At 62.5% G+C, this 17,374-nt stretch overlaps 2 protein-coding genes across 2 annotated transcripts; one reads left to right on the forward strand and one right to left on the reverse strand.

Moving 5' to 3' along the window:
* Nucleotides 1-1,192: 1,192 nt before the first annotated feature.
* On the reverse strand, nucleotides 1,193-9,638 carry CHLRE_03g146587v5 (uncharacterized protein). The gene is made up of 6 exons (XM_001695539.2): nucleotides 8,960-9,638; nucleotides 8,675-8,728; nucleotides 8,451-8,515; nucleotides 8,041-8,184; nucleotides 7,732-7,804; nucleotides 1,193-2,392 (listed from the first exon to the last, which is right to left on the reverse strand). Exons 1-6 carry the CDS (start codon nucleotides 9,110-9,112, stop codon nucleotides 2,330-2,332), a joined length of 552 nt encoding a protein of 183 aa, XP_001695591.1. The 5' UTR covers nucleotides 9,113-9,638; the 3' UTR covers nucleotides 1,193-2,329.
* A 200-nt stretch (nucleotides 9,639-9,838) lies between these two features.
* Nucleotides 9,839-17,340, forward strand: CHLRE_03g146607v5 (uncharacterized protein). Its single transcript, XM_043060460.1, has 10 exons — nucleotides 9,839-9,982; nucleotides 10,230-11,432; nucleotides 11,595-12,446; nucleotides 12,611-13,113; nucleotides 13,270-13,351; nucleotides 13,482-13,609; nucleotides 13,811-14,190; nucleotides 14,319-14,500; nucleotides 14,697-14,801; nucleotides 14,982-17,340. The coding sequence occupies exons 1-10, from the start codon at nucleotides 9,899-9,901 to the stop codon at nucleotides 16,668-16,670; spliced, it is 5,208 nt and encodes a 1,735-aa protein (XP_042925589.1). The 5' UTR covers nucleotides 9,839-9,898; the 3' UTR covers nucleotides 16,671-17,340.
* Nucleotides 17,341-17,374: the final 34 nt, after the last annotated feature.

Raw genomic sequence — 17,374 nt, forward strand, 5'->3', positions numbered from 1 at the left:
GTGCTCACGGGGATGCGGCCGGACACCTGGGCTGAGGGCAGGCGACGGTGGTGGCCGGTGCGGCAGGGCGGCTGCTCGACTCAGGTCGACTCGCAATCGCGGTGCAATTTCGGTCAAACAGTGCGCCAATGCTGCCTCCCATCCCGCGCTCCCGGCGTATGTTGCGGAAGGCGCAGTGCTTAATGGGAGATGGCCGTGTACATGGCTTGCCGCAATGGCAGGGGAGCAGCGGAGGAATCCACCGGCGCATCATGGTGCACACCTCGATACGCCTCTACGGTATGCTGGAACAGGGGGACAATTGCTTCCGGATGTCGGGGGGGCGAAGGGGGCCTCGGATGGGTTCTTAACTAGCAGAGTGTGCCAAGCTCGGCACTGCTCGGCCAGGGTGCTGTACGTCTGCAACAGAGCTGAGCAGGGGAGCTGAGAGCCGTGGGTCTCGTACTCTCATGGCACGTCAAGCACGTCAATAACATGGACAGAGCGGCATTGAGTGCAGCCATCCCAAGCGCCATACCGGTATGCCTACTTAATGTCTCCAGACATTAATCGGCCGTTTTGGCCGTTTTCTGGACATTCCTCCTGGGGCCTCATGTCTGGGGCTAGACTTGGTTGGCGGGGGTTCGTATGGACAAGCCCCAAACCGCCACCTGATGACATATAACCGAAGGCACACTGCCCGCTGGTTGTCCGCCGCATCACGCTCCGCCCGTTTTCGCCTCGTCAACCACAACCGACCACCGCACGCGCAGGGTGTCTGCCCATATGAAGCCCACCGATGCTTGATGCTAAATGACAAGATTTCCCTCGCATGGGAAAAGTGGGCTGAGCCCACGCCACGTCTCTAGTCTTAGGCCGCAAGCGTCTGCCTCATCTCCCGGACATAGCCGGGGTCGGTTTGTACTTGTGGGTTTCCTGCAGCCTACTGGTCATTCAAAGGACTCCCGGACACACTTGACCCCAGGGCTCCTATCTTAATGTCTCCAGACATTAATTGGCCATTTTGGCCGTTTCCTAGACATTCCTCCCGGGGGCTAATGTCTGGGGCGAGACTTAGTTGGCCCGAGTTTGGGGCGGGTTTTGTCTCAATTCCTATGGAGAAGCCCCCCAACCGCCATGTGCCCAGACAAAAGACGGCGGCCACCCGGCCGTTTCTACCCCCAAAACAAGATACGACCCCTGCTTGACCCTGAAGACAGCCATGTTACATGCGCATAAGCAGGATTGTCCCCCCTTATACGCAAGCATTCCAATTCGTAACACGCACGCATGCAGGGCAATGCGGGCTGCCTTGCCCGGCGGGCATTTCCATGCGAACCCTTCTACCATCTATTGCCGCAACACCAACCGTCACTCGCTGTACCGGAACTTGCGCTGCAGCATCACTTGTACTCGCCTGGAACCCCTACCCTGCTGCCTTCGTGACGTCCATGTACAGGATCTAAACACGAGCACCGCCACAGAGCATCCTGTCTCAAACCTTCACAGCGGGAGGCCCTACGGCTACCAGATTAACGACTGAGGCAAACGAAAGCGGCAGTGTGCGGTGTAGAGATGCCTTGCAAGAAGAATCCAGCAAATGTGCCCCTTGGGCAAGTTTAAATGAATGCTCATGCACCCAAGGTCCCACACACGGCATGGGGGCCACACTCAACCCATCGTCCCATCACCTGCAGCCCACACATGCCGTGTGTAGTAAAATCGTTGGCGCAAAATAGTCATAAGTTACTGGCAGCCCCACGGCACTCTGCGCGCAAATATCCACCGCCCACAACCACACACCACACATCACGTCTCTTTAAGTTCAGCGGACGACCGGATCCTTTACACATATGCATATCTCAGTTCAGTTGTCATCAGCTTGCTATCACCTGTCCTACTATAGCATTCGGCACGCTAGTGACACAACGGCGGGGCTACTCACTGCCGCAGCCGCAGGCCCGGTCGACTTGCGCAGCACAACACCCGCTGTCTTCCATCCTTGCGGCACTCGTTCCCTCCCCACCTACTTTCCGCGGCCAGCCGTTTACCTCCCACGCCCGCAGCCGTCAGCGGCATCCCCTTGCTGCTGTCCCCAGTAGCTGCCGTGCGGTATGTCAGATGCTACCTCCACTGGCTACTGACGTAGCTGGCTGCCTCTCCTGGCAGAAGCGCCGACTTGCTGGCCACCAGCAGCCCAACGCCAGCGGCCATGCCACTACACAGGACCCTGGCCCCGCCAGCCGAACCATTGACGGACCTAGCCGCTGACGCGGCAGCCATCAGCCGGTGCCTGGCCACCGCTCCTGTTGCCCGCTCCCGGCCAGTCGCTCACGGGCACACTCTCCTCCTACGCCTTGACGGGGTGGTCGGCGGGGTCCTTGAACTCATTGCCGTTCAGGAAGCTCCGGCCCTGTCACGTGAGACAGTGTTGGGTGGCGCACACCATAAGCGAACAGGGTTCCGTGGCGACCCAAGACTTTTGCATGTTCCACCCGGTTTCCATGCATTGCGTCGTGTTACAATTTGTGAGGGCGGCTCCGCCGCCGGAGAGGGTACCTGCAAGCAGAGAACTGCGGTCTTCGTGCGGGGTTGGGAGGGCGAGCCCGAACCGCCGTGTAGCCACGCAAAGATAGAGCGTAGCCAGGGACGACGGCGTCAGTACTGACAGAACGAAACTCGCAAAGTAGCGAGCGCGACACAGCGCTCTGCTACTTAACCGGGCCCACCGCCCATGCCGCGCATGGGCCCCAAACAACAAACACACACACGCCACGCCCCTTCGGGGCCCACAACTGTGCACACTCCGAGCGCAGGAAACCTTGGTTTCCGACAACTCGCTGCGCTCGAGCGGAAACCATCAGTTTCCATGCATTGCGTCGTGTTACAATTTGTGAGGGCGGCTCCGCCGCCGGAGAGGGTACCTGCAAGCAGAGAACTGCGGTCTTCGTGCGGGGTTGGGAGGGCGAGCCCGAACCGCCGCAAACCTTCCACATAATGCGCGAGGGGTCGACTGGCTGCTGGCGACTGGGCGACACAAAAGCATCCAGGTGGGTGGCAGCGGAGGGAACCCGCCGCTGCTCACGAAGGGTATGAAAGCCGAAGGCTAGTAAAGACGACGCCCTGACCCCGGGCGTGCAAGACAGCCACGATGGCACATATGGTAGCACACGCGGAAGCGAAACCAGGGCCTGAGCGAAGCTGTGTGAAAAAGCCGTTGCAACAAATGCTTGCCGGGGCGGTAGCGCGCCAACCGATACGCCCCTGAGGGCATGTATATTGCGCAATGTTGCCAACGGTACGCCAAACAACACAAAGCACAGCATGATGGAACCCAAAGAGACGCGGTCGTACACGCAGCTGACACGTTCTGACAAATTAGTTATGAACCATGGGCTAGCGGCCTCGCCCACCGCAGACATAACGTCATTCGCATAGCCCCACCTGGGCAGCACCACTCAAAAGCGCATAAGCGACAATGTTGACCCTTCAGCGGGCTTTCCGGTCCCAGCCCCAGCCTCAGCCTCTTGCTTCGGCCTGTAGCCTCAGCCTCTAGCCTTTCACGCCCTTGATGCGTTCCGCAGGGAGCGGGCCACACACTAGTCCTTTGGCAGGCGACGAAGGCGTGCAGAATGTGCTGATTGTGCCGAGCAGATGACGGTTAAGGCAGGCATGAACGGTAAGCCGCCGTGCGCCTCAAGCACGCAAGAATGCAATAACACATTACAAGCCGTGCAGCGGGCACGAAGACACAGCAGGAATTGCAATATTGCAACCATCCGTGAGGAACAGCAGGCACGCCCACGCGTGACGCAGGGCCATCCAGCGCAAGCCCACAGGCGGGTACACAAAGCGTACGTCATGCAAAAGTTGTCGTCCCGTGCACACGTGCACAAAGAAAGCGGGCGGCAGTGACGGCAGCTAAGCCTTCAACGGTCCATGACGGGTTTCATCATTCCAGGCATGCATCAACCTGAGGTAGAGTCACGCGGCGATCGTGTTCCACACATGCAGTAGTCCATGCACATGAAAGGTAAGGAATGGCCACACATGTCCGGCCCAGGCCTCGGTTTCTACAGGACAGGAATGCACGTCGTGCTCACCACCTTGTAACCACACACAAACACACTCTTCCACGCCAAATCCTTACGGCAGGTAGCAACGGGCAAGCCCTAGACAGGTTACGGTAGACAGGCGTATCGCAGCCAGACGCACAGCGCCTCATGCAGTAACCATGCATGACATACGTGAGCATTACTAGCATAGCCACCTGACGGGCAGCGGCGTAGGAGCGGTATGTCCGGCATGCCTAAAAGTCAAAGGCCCCGCGCACGTGCCCGACACAGTGCCCGAAAGTTGTTGTACATACGGCGGCCGCCTATGGCCGAGCCACAGCACGTCGGTCAGAACCAGCGGGCCTCAACGCATAACTGGCGTGGGTGCGGTTTGGGTGCGGTGTGCCCCCGCTTGTCGGACAGTCCTTCTTTGTAATCTTGCATCCATAACTGGCGGGTCTAGTGGACCTCAGTAGTGGACGCACCGCCACCAACCACATAAGCAAGCCCTCTGGTCGTGGGCGTCCGGCTTAAAAGGGAATTGCGCCCTTATGCCGTACCGGTACCGTAATCCAAGCGGAGACCCAGAATTAGCGCACAACTGATCTGCCCTATACTGAGTACTGCAGCCACCGTGTCATGCATGAGCATTGCTAGCATAGCCACCTGACGGGCAAGCGACGCAGGAGCGGTATGTCCGGCAGGCCTAGAGTCCAAGGCCACGCGCACGTGCCTGACACAGAGTCTGAAAGTCGTTTGACATACAGTCACGGGAAGTCAATCAATATGGCGGGCCTGAGCGCACGCACAACTGGCGCGTCTAGTGGGCGCGCCGCCACCAGCCACATAGGCAAGCCCTCCAGTGCGTGTCCGGCGTCCGGTAAAGAGAGCGCGCTCGCTCATGCATGCCATGCCAGAATAATCCAAGCGGAGACCGTGAAGCCCTCCGGCAAGCATTGGCGCACAACTGACATGTCCCATGATGAGTCTGCAGTCACCACGCCACCTGACGGGCAAGCAACGCAGGAGCGGTATATCCGGCGTAGTCCGGCATAGTGCTTGAAAGTCTTTTGTATATACAGCGACCACTGGTAGCGGAGTCACATCACATCAATCAGTCTGGTGGGCCTCAGCGCACGACTGAAGCGCCGCATCAAGCAAACCCTATGCGGGCTTCCGATTGCATTCTGCGCGGATACTGTCCTGAGACAGAGCACTTGCTGGCCGCCAACGCATACCGGCGTACTCGACGTATGAAACGTGCGACATCAATACACGTGGAGCCCTCTGGCGGGCAATAATGCACAGCATGTGTGCCCCGCGAGAGTGTCGCAGCCACTATGCCTAGCATACATAGTCCGGGGGTACCAGCTTTCAAGCGTACTGTACATCGTGTGAGTACGGCGGCGCTCGTGCCGAGCGCAAAGCAACCAACCACAGCCCTCCGATGGGCAGTCGCGCACATATGAAGTTACATATGAAGTTGCCCCGTTCATGCAAAAACAGGTACACATACATGTCCCTCAGTGGGCGTGACACTCACAAGTGTGTAAATGTCGTGCCACCTCTATGTACGCACGACCGTGTAACACCCTTCGGCGGGCATATCGCACAAGTAAAGCAGGTCGACCCGATACAGCCCTCCGGTGGGCAGCAGTGTGCATACGAAGCGTTCAGCGTGCCCAGCACGCGCAACCCCATCCGCAAGTCCCTTAGCAGGCAAGATACTCGTGCGTGTGCCAAAGTCACATGTGCCGCGCCTACGCGCGCGAGAGCGACCAAGCCAAGCCCTCCGGTGGGCCTATCGCACAATTAAGCGATCAGTATGCAACAATCCGGCGGTCGTACCGCGCATAGTCAACCCGAGTACAGCCCTCCGGTGGGCAGCAGTGCGCATACGAAGCGTTCAGCGTGCCCAGCACGCGCGACCCCATACGCAAGTCCCTCAGCAGGCACGATGCTCGTGCGTGTGCCAATGTCACACATGCCGCGACTACGCGCGCGCGACCAAACCAAGCTCTCCGGTGCACAAGTAAAGCGATCAGCATGCAATTAATCCGGCGATCATGCCGCGCAGAGTCAACCCGAGTACAGCCCTCCGGTGGGCAGCAGTGTGCATACGAAGCGTGCAGCGTGCCCAGCACGCGCAACCCCACACGCAAGCCCTCAGCAGGCATGATACCGTACTCGTGCGTGTGCCAATGTCACACATGCCGCGCCTACGCACGCGCGACCAAGCCAAGCCCTCCGGTGGGCCTATCGCGATCAGCATGCAAATAATCCGGCGGTCGTACCGCGCATAGTCAACCCGAGTACAGCCCTCCGTTGGGCAGCGGCATACGAACGGACTGGCGAGTCCAGCACATGCAACCCGACCAAGTACAAGCCCCCAACTGACCTACAACGTGCGGCCGTGCACGAAGCTTTCTGTTAAGCCCTCCGGTGGGCACATGCACCAACAGTGCGTTCACAATCGTGCCGTGCACGAAGCACACGAGAAACATCCAGCCCAACACACATAACCCCACACTAACCAAGTGGACTCTCATGAAGCTCTAAACTATGTGGCTGACAAGCTGGGCGTGGCTGGTTGTCATCCGGGTATCACGTTCGGCTTGGCCAGGCCAGCTGATCACTTGAACCACGCCCAAAGCTAGTGGCTTACCGCTGCGATGTCCGCGAAGGCGAAAAGACTCTCAAACTCGGCACGACGAGGCGGGTTGGGGAGTCGCAGTGAGGTCCGCGGAGGGGGTTCACGGGCGAACTCGGCGAACAGCGCGGCGAACTCGGCGAACAATAAGGATCCTGATAGCATCATCGTCAAGGGCACATCGAGTGAAAAAAGCCGGTCTAGCACGCAGTGAAAACTAGTAGTCAAGCACACTATGCAGGACTGGTCATCTCAGCAAGCATCAGATGCAGCGGAAACCCCATAAGCAAGACGAATTACGGATGGCGAACCAAACTCTTTGACCGCGTTGGCCGAAGGCGCCAGCGAACGAGCTGCTGATTTGAACTTGTCAACTTGCTGTAGTGCTCTGACGGATACTTTAACTGCCATGAGCAATATAAGAAAGGTAACGCGGAGAAGCAGAGAAGTAGAGAAGCATAAAAAGAAATATACACGGGCAAAGCGAGCCCGAACCGCCGTGTAGCCACGCAAAGATAGAGCGTAGCCAGGGACGACGGCGTCAGTACTGACAGAACGAAACTCGCAAAGTAGCGAGCGCGACACAGCGCTCTGCTACTTAACCGGGCCCACCGCCCATGCCGCGCATGGGCCCCAAACAACAAACACACACACGCCACGCCCCTTCGGGGCCCACAACTGTGCACACTCCGAGCGCAGGAAACCTTGGTTTCCGACAACTCGCTGCGCTCGAGCGGAAACCATCAGGCTTCTATACGCTGTCCAGGCTACAGGCGCCTGCCGCGATCCCTGCCAGCACAGCCACTGGTTATAGTGCACCGTGACTTATGGGAGGCATACATGCAACGGGGAGCGTCGGGTAATGGATACGTGTAAAACTCCTAGCTACATGGGACTATACTGTTATTATACCCTGACACACCGCCGATGTACTCATCAACCCATCTCGGGTCCTTGCCCTCAGGACAAGCGCACATGGAAGTTGTAGTAGTCCAAGGTCATTCTCTATAGCGATACCCACCAGCCCACCAGTGACGCCCCACTCACCCCTGGCGTCTGCTGATTGTAGCGGCCACCCCGGTCCATCAGCAGCGCAAACGCATTGCGCGCATCCTCGCCCCTGCAGCACATATCATACACAGCACTCGTCCATTTCAGGACTATGATGAGCACATCACTACACTTGCACAGCAACGGAAAGCGCGCAGCCGGCCGTGCATGCCTTGGCACAGGCAAACCGCGTTCCTTCCGTCGTCACGTGCCTCCCGTTCCCCTCCCCTTGGGCCTAGCCCTTGCCATCACCCGAGCCCCCTTCTACCCCAAACCCCCTGCTGCTCGGCCCGCGCCCGCCCTGACCTCTGCAGCGCCAGGAACACGGGTGTGAGTCCGAAGAAATCGGGCTGGTTGACCAACTGCTCCTGCTCCGCCGCCGGCCGCGAGTCCAGCAGCAGCCGCAGCACGTTGCAGTGCCCCGAGCGGGCGGCCAGGTGGATGGCGGTCCTGGGAGGGAGGAGTGGGTGCAAGTGCGGGCGGGTAGGCGTTTTCTGGTGGGTGAAGCTATGGTGGCACGGGTGGAGCTGGGACGGTCGTGGCGGGGCGGGGAGCGTGGCCACAGCTATCCTTGATGGAATGTCATAGGTGTCGGTAGGCGCAGGGAGCTATGTGGCCTAGAGCTGACGCTGTGTGCCCCAGGGAGCTGGTGCGTGCCGTGGCTGTGCCTCTGCTGACAGAGAGGTCGTGTTGGCCGCCAAGGTTATATAGCTCACCTCCCGTTGCACTCCGTTGCCAGCGCCTCAACCCCGTAGTCTAGCAAGCACTCCGCTGCCTCTACCTGCAGAAAGGCAGAATCATAAGACAGCGTCAGTTCACCAATGTGCAGTTCGGGCGCGCTGCGGAGCGGCAGGAGGATGATACGACAGCGGATGAGAGCTATGGACGCGCCGCTGAGGGCGCATCTCCTTCCCACGCGCTTGCAGCCGTCCCTACTTGCCTGCCCTGCTTCTGCTGCCCAATGAAGCGCCGTGCGCTGGTACTTATCGCGGATCTGCGACAGGGTGGGCACGGTATGCTTGGGTTTTGCAAGGGACCCCCGCCCCCGCATAACGTTGCCAAGCGATGGCGGCGGCGCATAGGCCCAGGCTCCTTGCTTGACATGCCCGCAAAAGAGAAGCCACGAAGCGCGGCGGAAGCGCCAAGTTTCCACATGCTATGATGCTAACAAGTTACTCTGTTCCCCGTCAATTTCAAGTTGTACTACAATGCCATCAATCCTCACATTGATATTGAACTCGATTGCGCGCTCAACGGCGCGAGTGATGAAGCCCACAGCACCCCGTTCTGCCGCCTCGAAGATGTTCTTCGGTGGATCTGGGACCTTATCTTTTATAGCTTGTTGAGCTTGTGCGCTTGGTGACTTGGGCCCAGACATGACAGAGCGCTGCGTAATGAATCGCTGCTGGCGCGTTGTTGCACCGTGGTTTCGGAAGTTACGTGGGGGTAATCAATAATAAAGCAGCGGTATAAGCAAGCCAGCAGGGAAAGCCAAGTTGATAGAAACTCGCAGGGGTCAGAGTGTAGTGTTGTTTGAGAGCTCGCTCGCCCGCTCCGCTCCTCAGAGCTGCTTGCCTCGGTAGTGAAATTTAAGCGATGTGTAGTAATGTAATTCCGAGCTGCGCGGGAGCGCCCAAGAGGGCCAAGACGCCTCGTCATGGTGTCAATGGCACGCGCACGCAACCCTTAACCCCCCCCCGCCCGTCCCCCCCCCCCCGCGCTACCCGCCCCCTTGACCAACACAAACCGATAGACTCCTGAGCCTAGCATCTAGTTGTTTGCTGACGTGAGTGGGATCGGAAGGGTCCTACAGAATTGCTGCTACTTGGGGACGGGTTGTGTACGATGGACGTTGCGAGGCCCTGTCCTCACCAGCCCTTGCCCCCTGGCCCAATGCGCGGTAGACCATTCCTTAGTGCCAGGAGGATATACTTAGCTTGATGTGGAATGGATGTACCGGTACCGGGGGCCACGCAATGACTGGGCACTCGAAGAGGCGGCGCCAATCCCACCGCTGGCCGCGTCACCGTGGTGAAGTCAGCCTGGAAGCCGCCGCCAGAACTTACCATATTCTGGTGTAACCACATTTCATTTACTCCTTACCGCCAGCTAAACGAACTTTGGAAGACCGCGCGCTGACGCATGCCAAGGGCCTTCCTCGCGAATGACCGGCGCGCGAGACCCCGAGGGCCCTCGCGACTCCCTGAATAGCCGAGGGCTGCTACCTCGACTGGACTCCACGTCGTTGGTGAGGCTGGGTGATGCGTGCTGGATGAGGCTGGGTGAGCGGCTCTGAATCCGACAAAGCTGCAACATCTATTTTTTTGCCTGCAACGCCAGCTTCGGGCGAGTTGCGGGCTTGTTTAAATGCGCGCTACCACCTGTGTTGTCATGCGGCTATTGTGTGGTCGAGCGTTGCACCTACGTGAACCCTGGTGCCGCGCTGGCAGCAGCTCCGCAACCCTCCTCCCGTCCCACCTCCTGCGTTCCTGCAGCTCTCGTTTGCGCTGCTACTCTGCGCGACTGCCGCTGTGCCGCCCCGCGTACGCGTGGTGCTCCTGGGCTCGGAGGTGCTGTTCGCCGCGGTGCTGCGCATCCGCTTCAGGCGCCAGAACCAGGTCGCGACGGGCAGCAAGGCTGGCAGCGGCAATCCTGGACCCCAGCAACAGGCAGCTGCGGCCACAGGTGCTGCGTCCGTAGCACACACACCGGCGGCAGGCAAGGCGAGCAGCAGCACTGTAATTGTGGTGGACCAAGCGGAGCGTCGATTGGGCCCTACTCACCGCGCGGCCGCGGGGTCTGTAGAGAGGTCTAGCCCAGGGCCCTTCGCGCTGCTGCTGTTGTGGACTCTGCCGGCCCGCAGTTGGCGCCAGCACCAGGGCCCCAACGGCCGCCGCAATGCAGGGCATGGGGTCGAGGTGGGGCTACAAGGGGAAGCGGCTGATGAGCAGGAGCTGCCCTCGCCGCCAGGATTGTCAAGCCCGCAAACTGGGTCAGGTGCAGCCGCATGCAGCAGCCGAGCCGACACCATAGGCGCGCTGCTGCCGCCGTCTACGCCCCCTGTTGTGATGGGCCTGCTTCGAGGCGGCGGGTTACTCAGCGGCCTAGGTGCGATTGTAGGCAGGCAGCGGCGGCGGCGCGCAGGCAGCGTCGCGGCACAGCAGCGGTCGCCCCGCGGCAGCCAGAGCGGCACCGGTGATGCCGGCGGCCGGCTTTGTGGCGCGGGGGCCCTAGACGGGAACGTAGCTGAAGACGGCGATGTGGGTCGGACGAAGCACCAACCCGTAGGATCTGCAGACGCACAGCCGCCAGTACTGCAGCAAGCGGCGGCTCCTGCAGCGGCCCTGCCAACCGCCGCAGCTGGCAGCCTCATCGGTGCGCGACGGCGCTTTTGGCGGCGTCGCAGGCCTGCTGTAGCAGCCACCGCAAATGGGTTCGAGTGCCCATGCCCCACACAGCAGGGGCCGCACGCCTGTGCCAGCACCACGTCTGGTGCTGCTGAGATCCCCGCAAACGACTTGACTGCGGCGCTGCAAGCTACGGCCGCGGATAGCAGCATCCGTACAGGCAGCGCAGCCGCTGGCAGTAGCAGCAGTAAGCTGCAACTGCTTGCTCTGATGGCGGTGGTGGACGGGGCCGGGTACAACGACGCCGCGGCACGGACGCAGATGCTGGCGTCGCGGCTCCTGGATCCGCGGGTGAGTGGCCGCACAATGCAGCGGCAGGCGCATGCAACCTTCCCCTCGTCTTCCCGTTTTGCGCGTATGTACCCTGCCAGCCGCGGTGACGCACCCTATCTGCGCTGAGTACAATTCCCGCGCCTGCCCTCCCATCTCCCCATACACCCCGCCCGCGCGCAGGAGGGCCACGTGCCGCTGCTGCAGGGCGGCCACCTGCTGAGCCAGTGGTTCGCCGGCCTGGCAGGCCCGCACCAGCTCAGCCTCGGCCACCTGGAGCAGCTGCTCACCTACCTGCTGCTGCCGCCGCCGCTGGCTCCGCACCTGCAACATCAGGCCTCGGCAGTGGCCGCAGCAGCGCCGCGGCCGTCCCTGGTGCCGCAGGCTTGCGGAGCCGCGGTGCCGCCACGGCGCACAAGGAGCCGTGCAGGTCCGGTGGAGGCAGAGGCGGAGGCTGTTGTGGCTGCGGCTTCAGCCCTAGCGGAAGAGTTGGCAGGTGTGGCCGGCGCCGGCAGCTTGCCGGCCTCGTCTCCCGACATCCAGCGCCTGGCCTGGCAGCTGATGGAGGCGCTCGAGCTGCCGCCGCAACCCACGCCGCTGTCATCATCAACGTCAGTGGAGCCCCGTCAGGCCATGATCAGCGCGACAGCTGATGGCACAGCAGCAGCCGGAGTGTCTGCTGATGCGCCTCTTGCTACCGGACGCCTCGCGCCGGCGAGTGCTGGCACGGCGGCTCCGGGGCGCCGCCGCGGACTCACCCGGCGGCAGCGCCGGGCCCTGGCAAACTCCAGCACTCTGTCGCCACCACAGCCGGCCGCCAGGGCTGTGCACACCGCGATTGAGCCCGTGCAGGACGACGCTAGCGGTCCGCCGCACGCGCCAGCGGCGGTCTCACAGCTGTGTGCCGCCAGCACGCCATCCACCGGCTTGTCAACAGGCCGCACAGGCGACGCGGCGGGCGGTTCCACAGCCGCGTCCACAGCCGCGGGCGCTAATGCTGCTGGACGGCTGCTGAGCGCGAGCACTGACACGCTGGTGCGCAATTGTTTGATGTCTGCTACTGTTGTTAAGGAGTCCGGGACGTGCAATTAAAGCCCTGTGCGTGCCCACGCACGGTAACCACCGTGTCGGGCACACATTAATGAAACTGCATCTTGACGACATCGCGTGCGTGTACCTGTTCCTGAACATGACTGCAGGTGGCCAGCTACCGCCCGCTGGCCTTCTACGCCGTCATGGAGGCGGTGGCGGGCGCGACGCACCTGGCGCTCACCACCCGCTGCGGGGGGCTGGGGCTGGGCTGGCGGCTCCTGGGCACCACCCCCGCCGGCACAGCGGCCGTCTACGAGTGGCAGCCGCACCCACAGCCCCTGCAGCGGCCGCGGCATCCCACTCCCAGCGCTCCTGGTGCCATCGCTTGCTCTGCTGCTGCAGGTGCGGGTGCCGCTGCATCCACGGCGCACCCCGGTGGTGGTGGTCAGGTCGCGCCGGCGGCGGCGGAGCGGCACCCACAAGCACAGGTGGATGCGGGTGCGGAGGCAGCAGGGGAGGACGAGGCGCCGCCGCCGCTGGTGTTCCTGCACGGCATCGGCATGGGCCTGACGCCCTACCTGCGCGTGCTGGGCCGGCTGGCGGCGGTGGCGGAGGCGTCGGCGGCGTCTTCACACAGGCCGCCTCAACGACTGCTGGCAGTGCAGTACAAGTAGGTGGTCGGCTGGCGGCAGCGGTACTGCGGCTCCCAGCGAGTGCATTATCACGAGCACTGAATGCTGCCCGCTAGTCAGTGATATGTGGAGATATGTGGCTGCCGTCAGCAGGAGGTTGCTTACCCCAGTCTGCTTCGGTCACGCCCCCGCAGGCACGTCTCCATGCGCATCACCGCCAACATCCCGGCGCCGCACGAGGTGGCGGCGGACGTGGCGGCGTTCATGGGCGCGCAGGTGAGCCGCACACATGCAAGGTGTAACGGCGCAAACCTGCGTGGCGAGCATATACCGTACACGACCAAGTCACTAGCGCACAGTCCATGACCAAACTTGCACACGTGCGTGGCTCCGCGCTCCACCCCAGGGTGTTCGCATCATGTCGGTCCTGGCGCACTCGTACGGCACGCTGGTCGCCTCGGCGCTGCTGAAGCTCGCCGCCGCCTCGCCCGCCGCGCCGGCCGTCAGCCGCCTCACGCTGGTGGACCCCGTATGGTGGGTGACCAAGTGCTTCTGAGGGGCATGGGGCTGGAGGTTTGCGGCTGGGAGCCTGAAGCTGGGGCCCTCGACTGGGCCGTGCGGCTTGGGGCAGTTGAAGCCCATCGTGCCCTAATTTGAAGTCGTGGAGAGGAAATCCAACATGCTGTTCTGCCTTCCTCCGCTCGCCCTTTGCTGCCATGTACGCCACGCACGCAGCTTCGCCATGTTCCTGCCGCACTTGACACGCAACGGCCTGTACCAGCAGCCCGTCACGCCCACACCCGCGCCCGCGACACCAGAGCCGCAGCAGCTGGACGCGCAGCCGCGCCAGCCTCCTCCGTCAGAGGGGGCAGACGCAGCAGGGGTCCCAGAGGCTGCGGCGCGAGGGCCTGGAGCCCAGCCGGCAGTGCCCGACAGAGATGCGTCCACCACCGTACAGCCTGCAGCTGTAGGCGCGGCGGGTGCAGGAGCAGGGGTGGCGGCGGGCGTGAGGCTGGGCGCGGGTGTGCCGCTCCAGCTCCAGCAGCAGGCGGGGCAGCCGCGCGACCGGCTCGGTGCCGCACTGGGCAGACGGCTCGCGCGTATCCTGCTGAGAGGTGAGACCCCAGCAGTTCGGGTCGGGCGGCCATGTTGTGCCATTTTATGCGCGGTGTATTACCCTGCGGCATGTAAACGCACGCTCTGACTCCATGACTCTACACACCTGGCCGCACGGCGCCTGCAGGCCTCGTGGTTGCGGAGTTCCACTGCGCGGTGGCGCTGCGCCGGCGGCTGGACTGGGCGCGCGTCAACCTGTGGCCCTCGGAGCTGCCGCGGGGGCGCGATGGCGGCAGCTGCAGCTGCACGCACGTGTTCCTTAGCGGCCGTGACAACCTGGTGCCGGCCGCGGAGGTGCGGCAGATACTGGTAGGTGGCGCGGGGCAGCAAGCCGCTCTTAGCGTCAAGCTTCCTTAATTTTATGCGGCGTGCCAGGGGCGACTGCATGGGTTAGGAAGTGATGGATGGCCACAGGCTGACACCTGTCGGCCAGCGCTTCGCCGTATCCTAGGTCCCACTCAGTAACCACCCTGGTCTCAACACTATCGAACCCACCTGTGCGCAGGCCAACCGCGCCGCGCTGCTGGGCCCGGGCGGCGGTCCGCACCCCGAGGTGCACTTCCACACGGAGCTGGGGCATGGCGGCTTCCTGGGCGACCTGGACTGGCAGGTAGGTGCGGCCGCAGCCTGGGTGGGTGGGTGTGACTGCAACCCAGGTGGGGCCGTGTGTGAGCGGGCAGGAAGGCAGGGGCCCGGATTTGTGACCCAGTCAATCGGCGGAAATGAGCATGCACGGTTGGTAATGCCCTACGTGACGTGCCGATCCATTGGTTTTCCGGCCCCACCGCAGGCGCGTGTCATCGGAGCGGCTCTTGGCGTGCCGCAAGGCCAGGTGCATGCCACACTGCAGGCACGTGTCACGGCTGCCGCCGCCTCCAGCAGCGCCTCCCCTGCCCCTTCAGTCCCAGCCTCGGCCTCGTCCTCGGCCTCAGCTAGCAGCGAGCGCGGTGTGGCTGCGTTGCGACCGCCGGCCGCGGGCGTTCTGCGGTGGCGCCGCGGCATTGCGCGGCCGCAAGATGACAGCTCGACAGGCTGCACGCAGCAGCCTCTCAAAGCCGAGAGCGGGGTTTGCATTGGCGACAGCAGCGGCAACACTGCGCCGCGAACGTCGGCAGTGGGGCCCACGCCACCCTCCGGTGATGACCGTACGATCAACGGCTCGCCGCCTGCAGTGGCTCAAGTGGCGACCTCTGGGCGTGCCAACCTGCTCCTTCCCCTCATCGTGAGGCTGCTGGCTGCACGTGGGGGCCGCGGCAGCGACCTAACCGGTGTGGCAGCAGAACCCAGCGCACGCCGGGAGCAGTTGCAGCATTCACAAGACGGACCCGCAACAGCACAAGCGCAGATCGAGCCTGGGTGTGGTGGCAGTCAGGCTCTGGGGAGGAGCGTGGACGCGGCAGCCGCGGCACTTGGGGCGGCGCACGGTGAGACCCATGCAGGTTCACTGCCGGCGGGACAGCGGCGGCGCAGGTGGCAGCAGCGCCGAAAGGACCGCCAGGCGCAGCTCCGCGACGCGCAGGAAAGCGGCGGTGACGACGGCGGCGACGGTGACAACAATAGCTTCGCTAGCGGTGGCTCTGCGCAGGGCACGGACAGGCCCTTGCCTGCAGCCACAGGCAACAGCTCTGACGGCAGCGGGATGGGTGGCAGCAGCCATCATCCGGACCACAGCAGCGCGGCGAATGCAGGAGAAGGTGCGGGCACTCGTCCCAGTCGTGCCATGCTGGTGGCGCTCGCGGTGCGGGCGGTGGCGCTCGCGGCATCGCCAGCTTTGACTGTGACGGCCCTTGCAGCCGTGGGTGCGGCCGTGTGCAACCGCGGCACGGCATACCGCCGGCGTCGCCAGCAGCAAGAGCTTCTACTGCCCAGCTCTGGCACCATTAACAGCAACAGCGCTTCTCGCGTACAGCGATCCGGGCCAGTCCCCCTGCAAACACTTGCAAGTGACGCTGTCGGGCTAAGTGCTCAGGCCGCCGTTGCTGCCCTGCCACTGCGTTGGTGGCTGCGGCTGCAACAGGCAGCGTCAGGCCGCCCTGGTGGCACCACAGCGGCGGCTGGCGGGGGCCCGTTGCGGGCATCAGGAACGGACTGGGCACGGCCACAACCCGCTGCAGGCCATGTGCGCGACATGTGCAGCGCGGGCAGCGCGCTTGTGCTGTCGACAGCAGGCCGCGAAGATTGTTGCACAGAGCGGGCACTGCTTGAACCTGCAGCGGCGTGGAAGGCGTCGTCGAGTACTGGCAGCTCTGGTGGTGGTGATAGTGTGAGCTCCCTCGAGAGGGCCGCACGGCTGCCGCCGCGTCGCGTGTCACTGCAGCTCCCTCTGTCGCTCGGGCCCGCACTGCCTGCAGCACCAGCGGCAGCACCAGCGGCAGCACCAGCGGCAGCAGCAGCATCGTTCGCACGGGCCTCGAAGGTCCGACGGAGCCAGTCGCCAGTCCTCAGCCCCGCCGCTAGAGGAGCCCTGCTCCGGCTTTAGGTGTCGGGTAGCCGGCAATACAGCAGCGAAGTACGGTAGCTGTGTGGGAGGGCGTGCGTGCCGATGGTGGTGGGCCTGCTGAACATTGATGTAGTAGCCGTACGATTGGACTGGCGACAATGTCAGGGGGAGTAAGGTGTAACAGGGCCTGCTGGGGATCTGTGCGTGGGGAACGGAGAGAGTGCGGGGGGCGACTCTTTGCCCCAGGATGGTGCTTAAGATGCGCGACACTTGGATTTGTGGCGCCCGATCGCTGTTGATATAACATAATATTTATGATATTTGCTAGTATGCTCGTTGTATTTGCTGCCGCCTGTGTTTGCTATGATGACATTGCGTGCCCTCGAGCCCTCCCGAGGGGCGTCGCGGTCGAGAGCCTGCCGTAGGGTTTCGTGTAAGCGGTTGGAAGGACACCCCCCTCGTCCAATTCGTGACAGGGAAACTAGAACCATGGAATTGTATAGTAGGTGGATCGTAGGAGCTGAGCAACACGGAGCGGGTGACAAGGTTCGCGCCATGCCGTGACCGGGGACAGAAGAAGTGGGGTGCCAATTTCGCCAGGACGACTCTGACCCCACGATTTACTGTGTAGAGCCAGAGATTCGTATCAATAAACGGAGGCCCAACCAGGAGCAAAAGCTACGTGTGCGTTCTGAGAAACTTCCCCTTTTACCATTCACAAAATGGATAAGCTTTTGAAGACG

This window comes from Chlamydomonas reinhardtii, chromosome 3, assembly GCF_000002595.2.
Source record: "Chlamydomonas reinhardtii strain CC-503 cw92 mt+ chromosome 3, whole genome shotgun sequence".
Taxonomy (NCBI): Eukaryota; Viridiplantae; Chlorophyta; class Chlorophyceae; order Chlamydomonadales; family Chlamydomonadaceae; genus Chlamydomonas; species Chlamydomonas reinhardtii.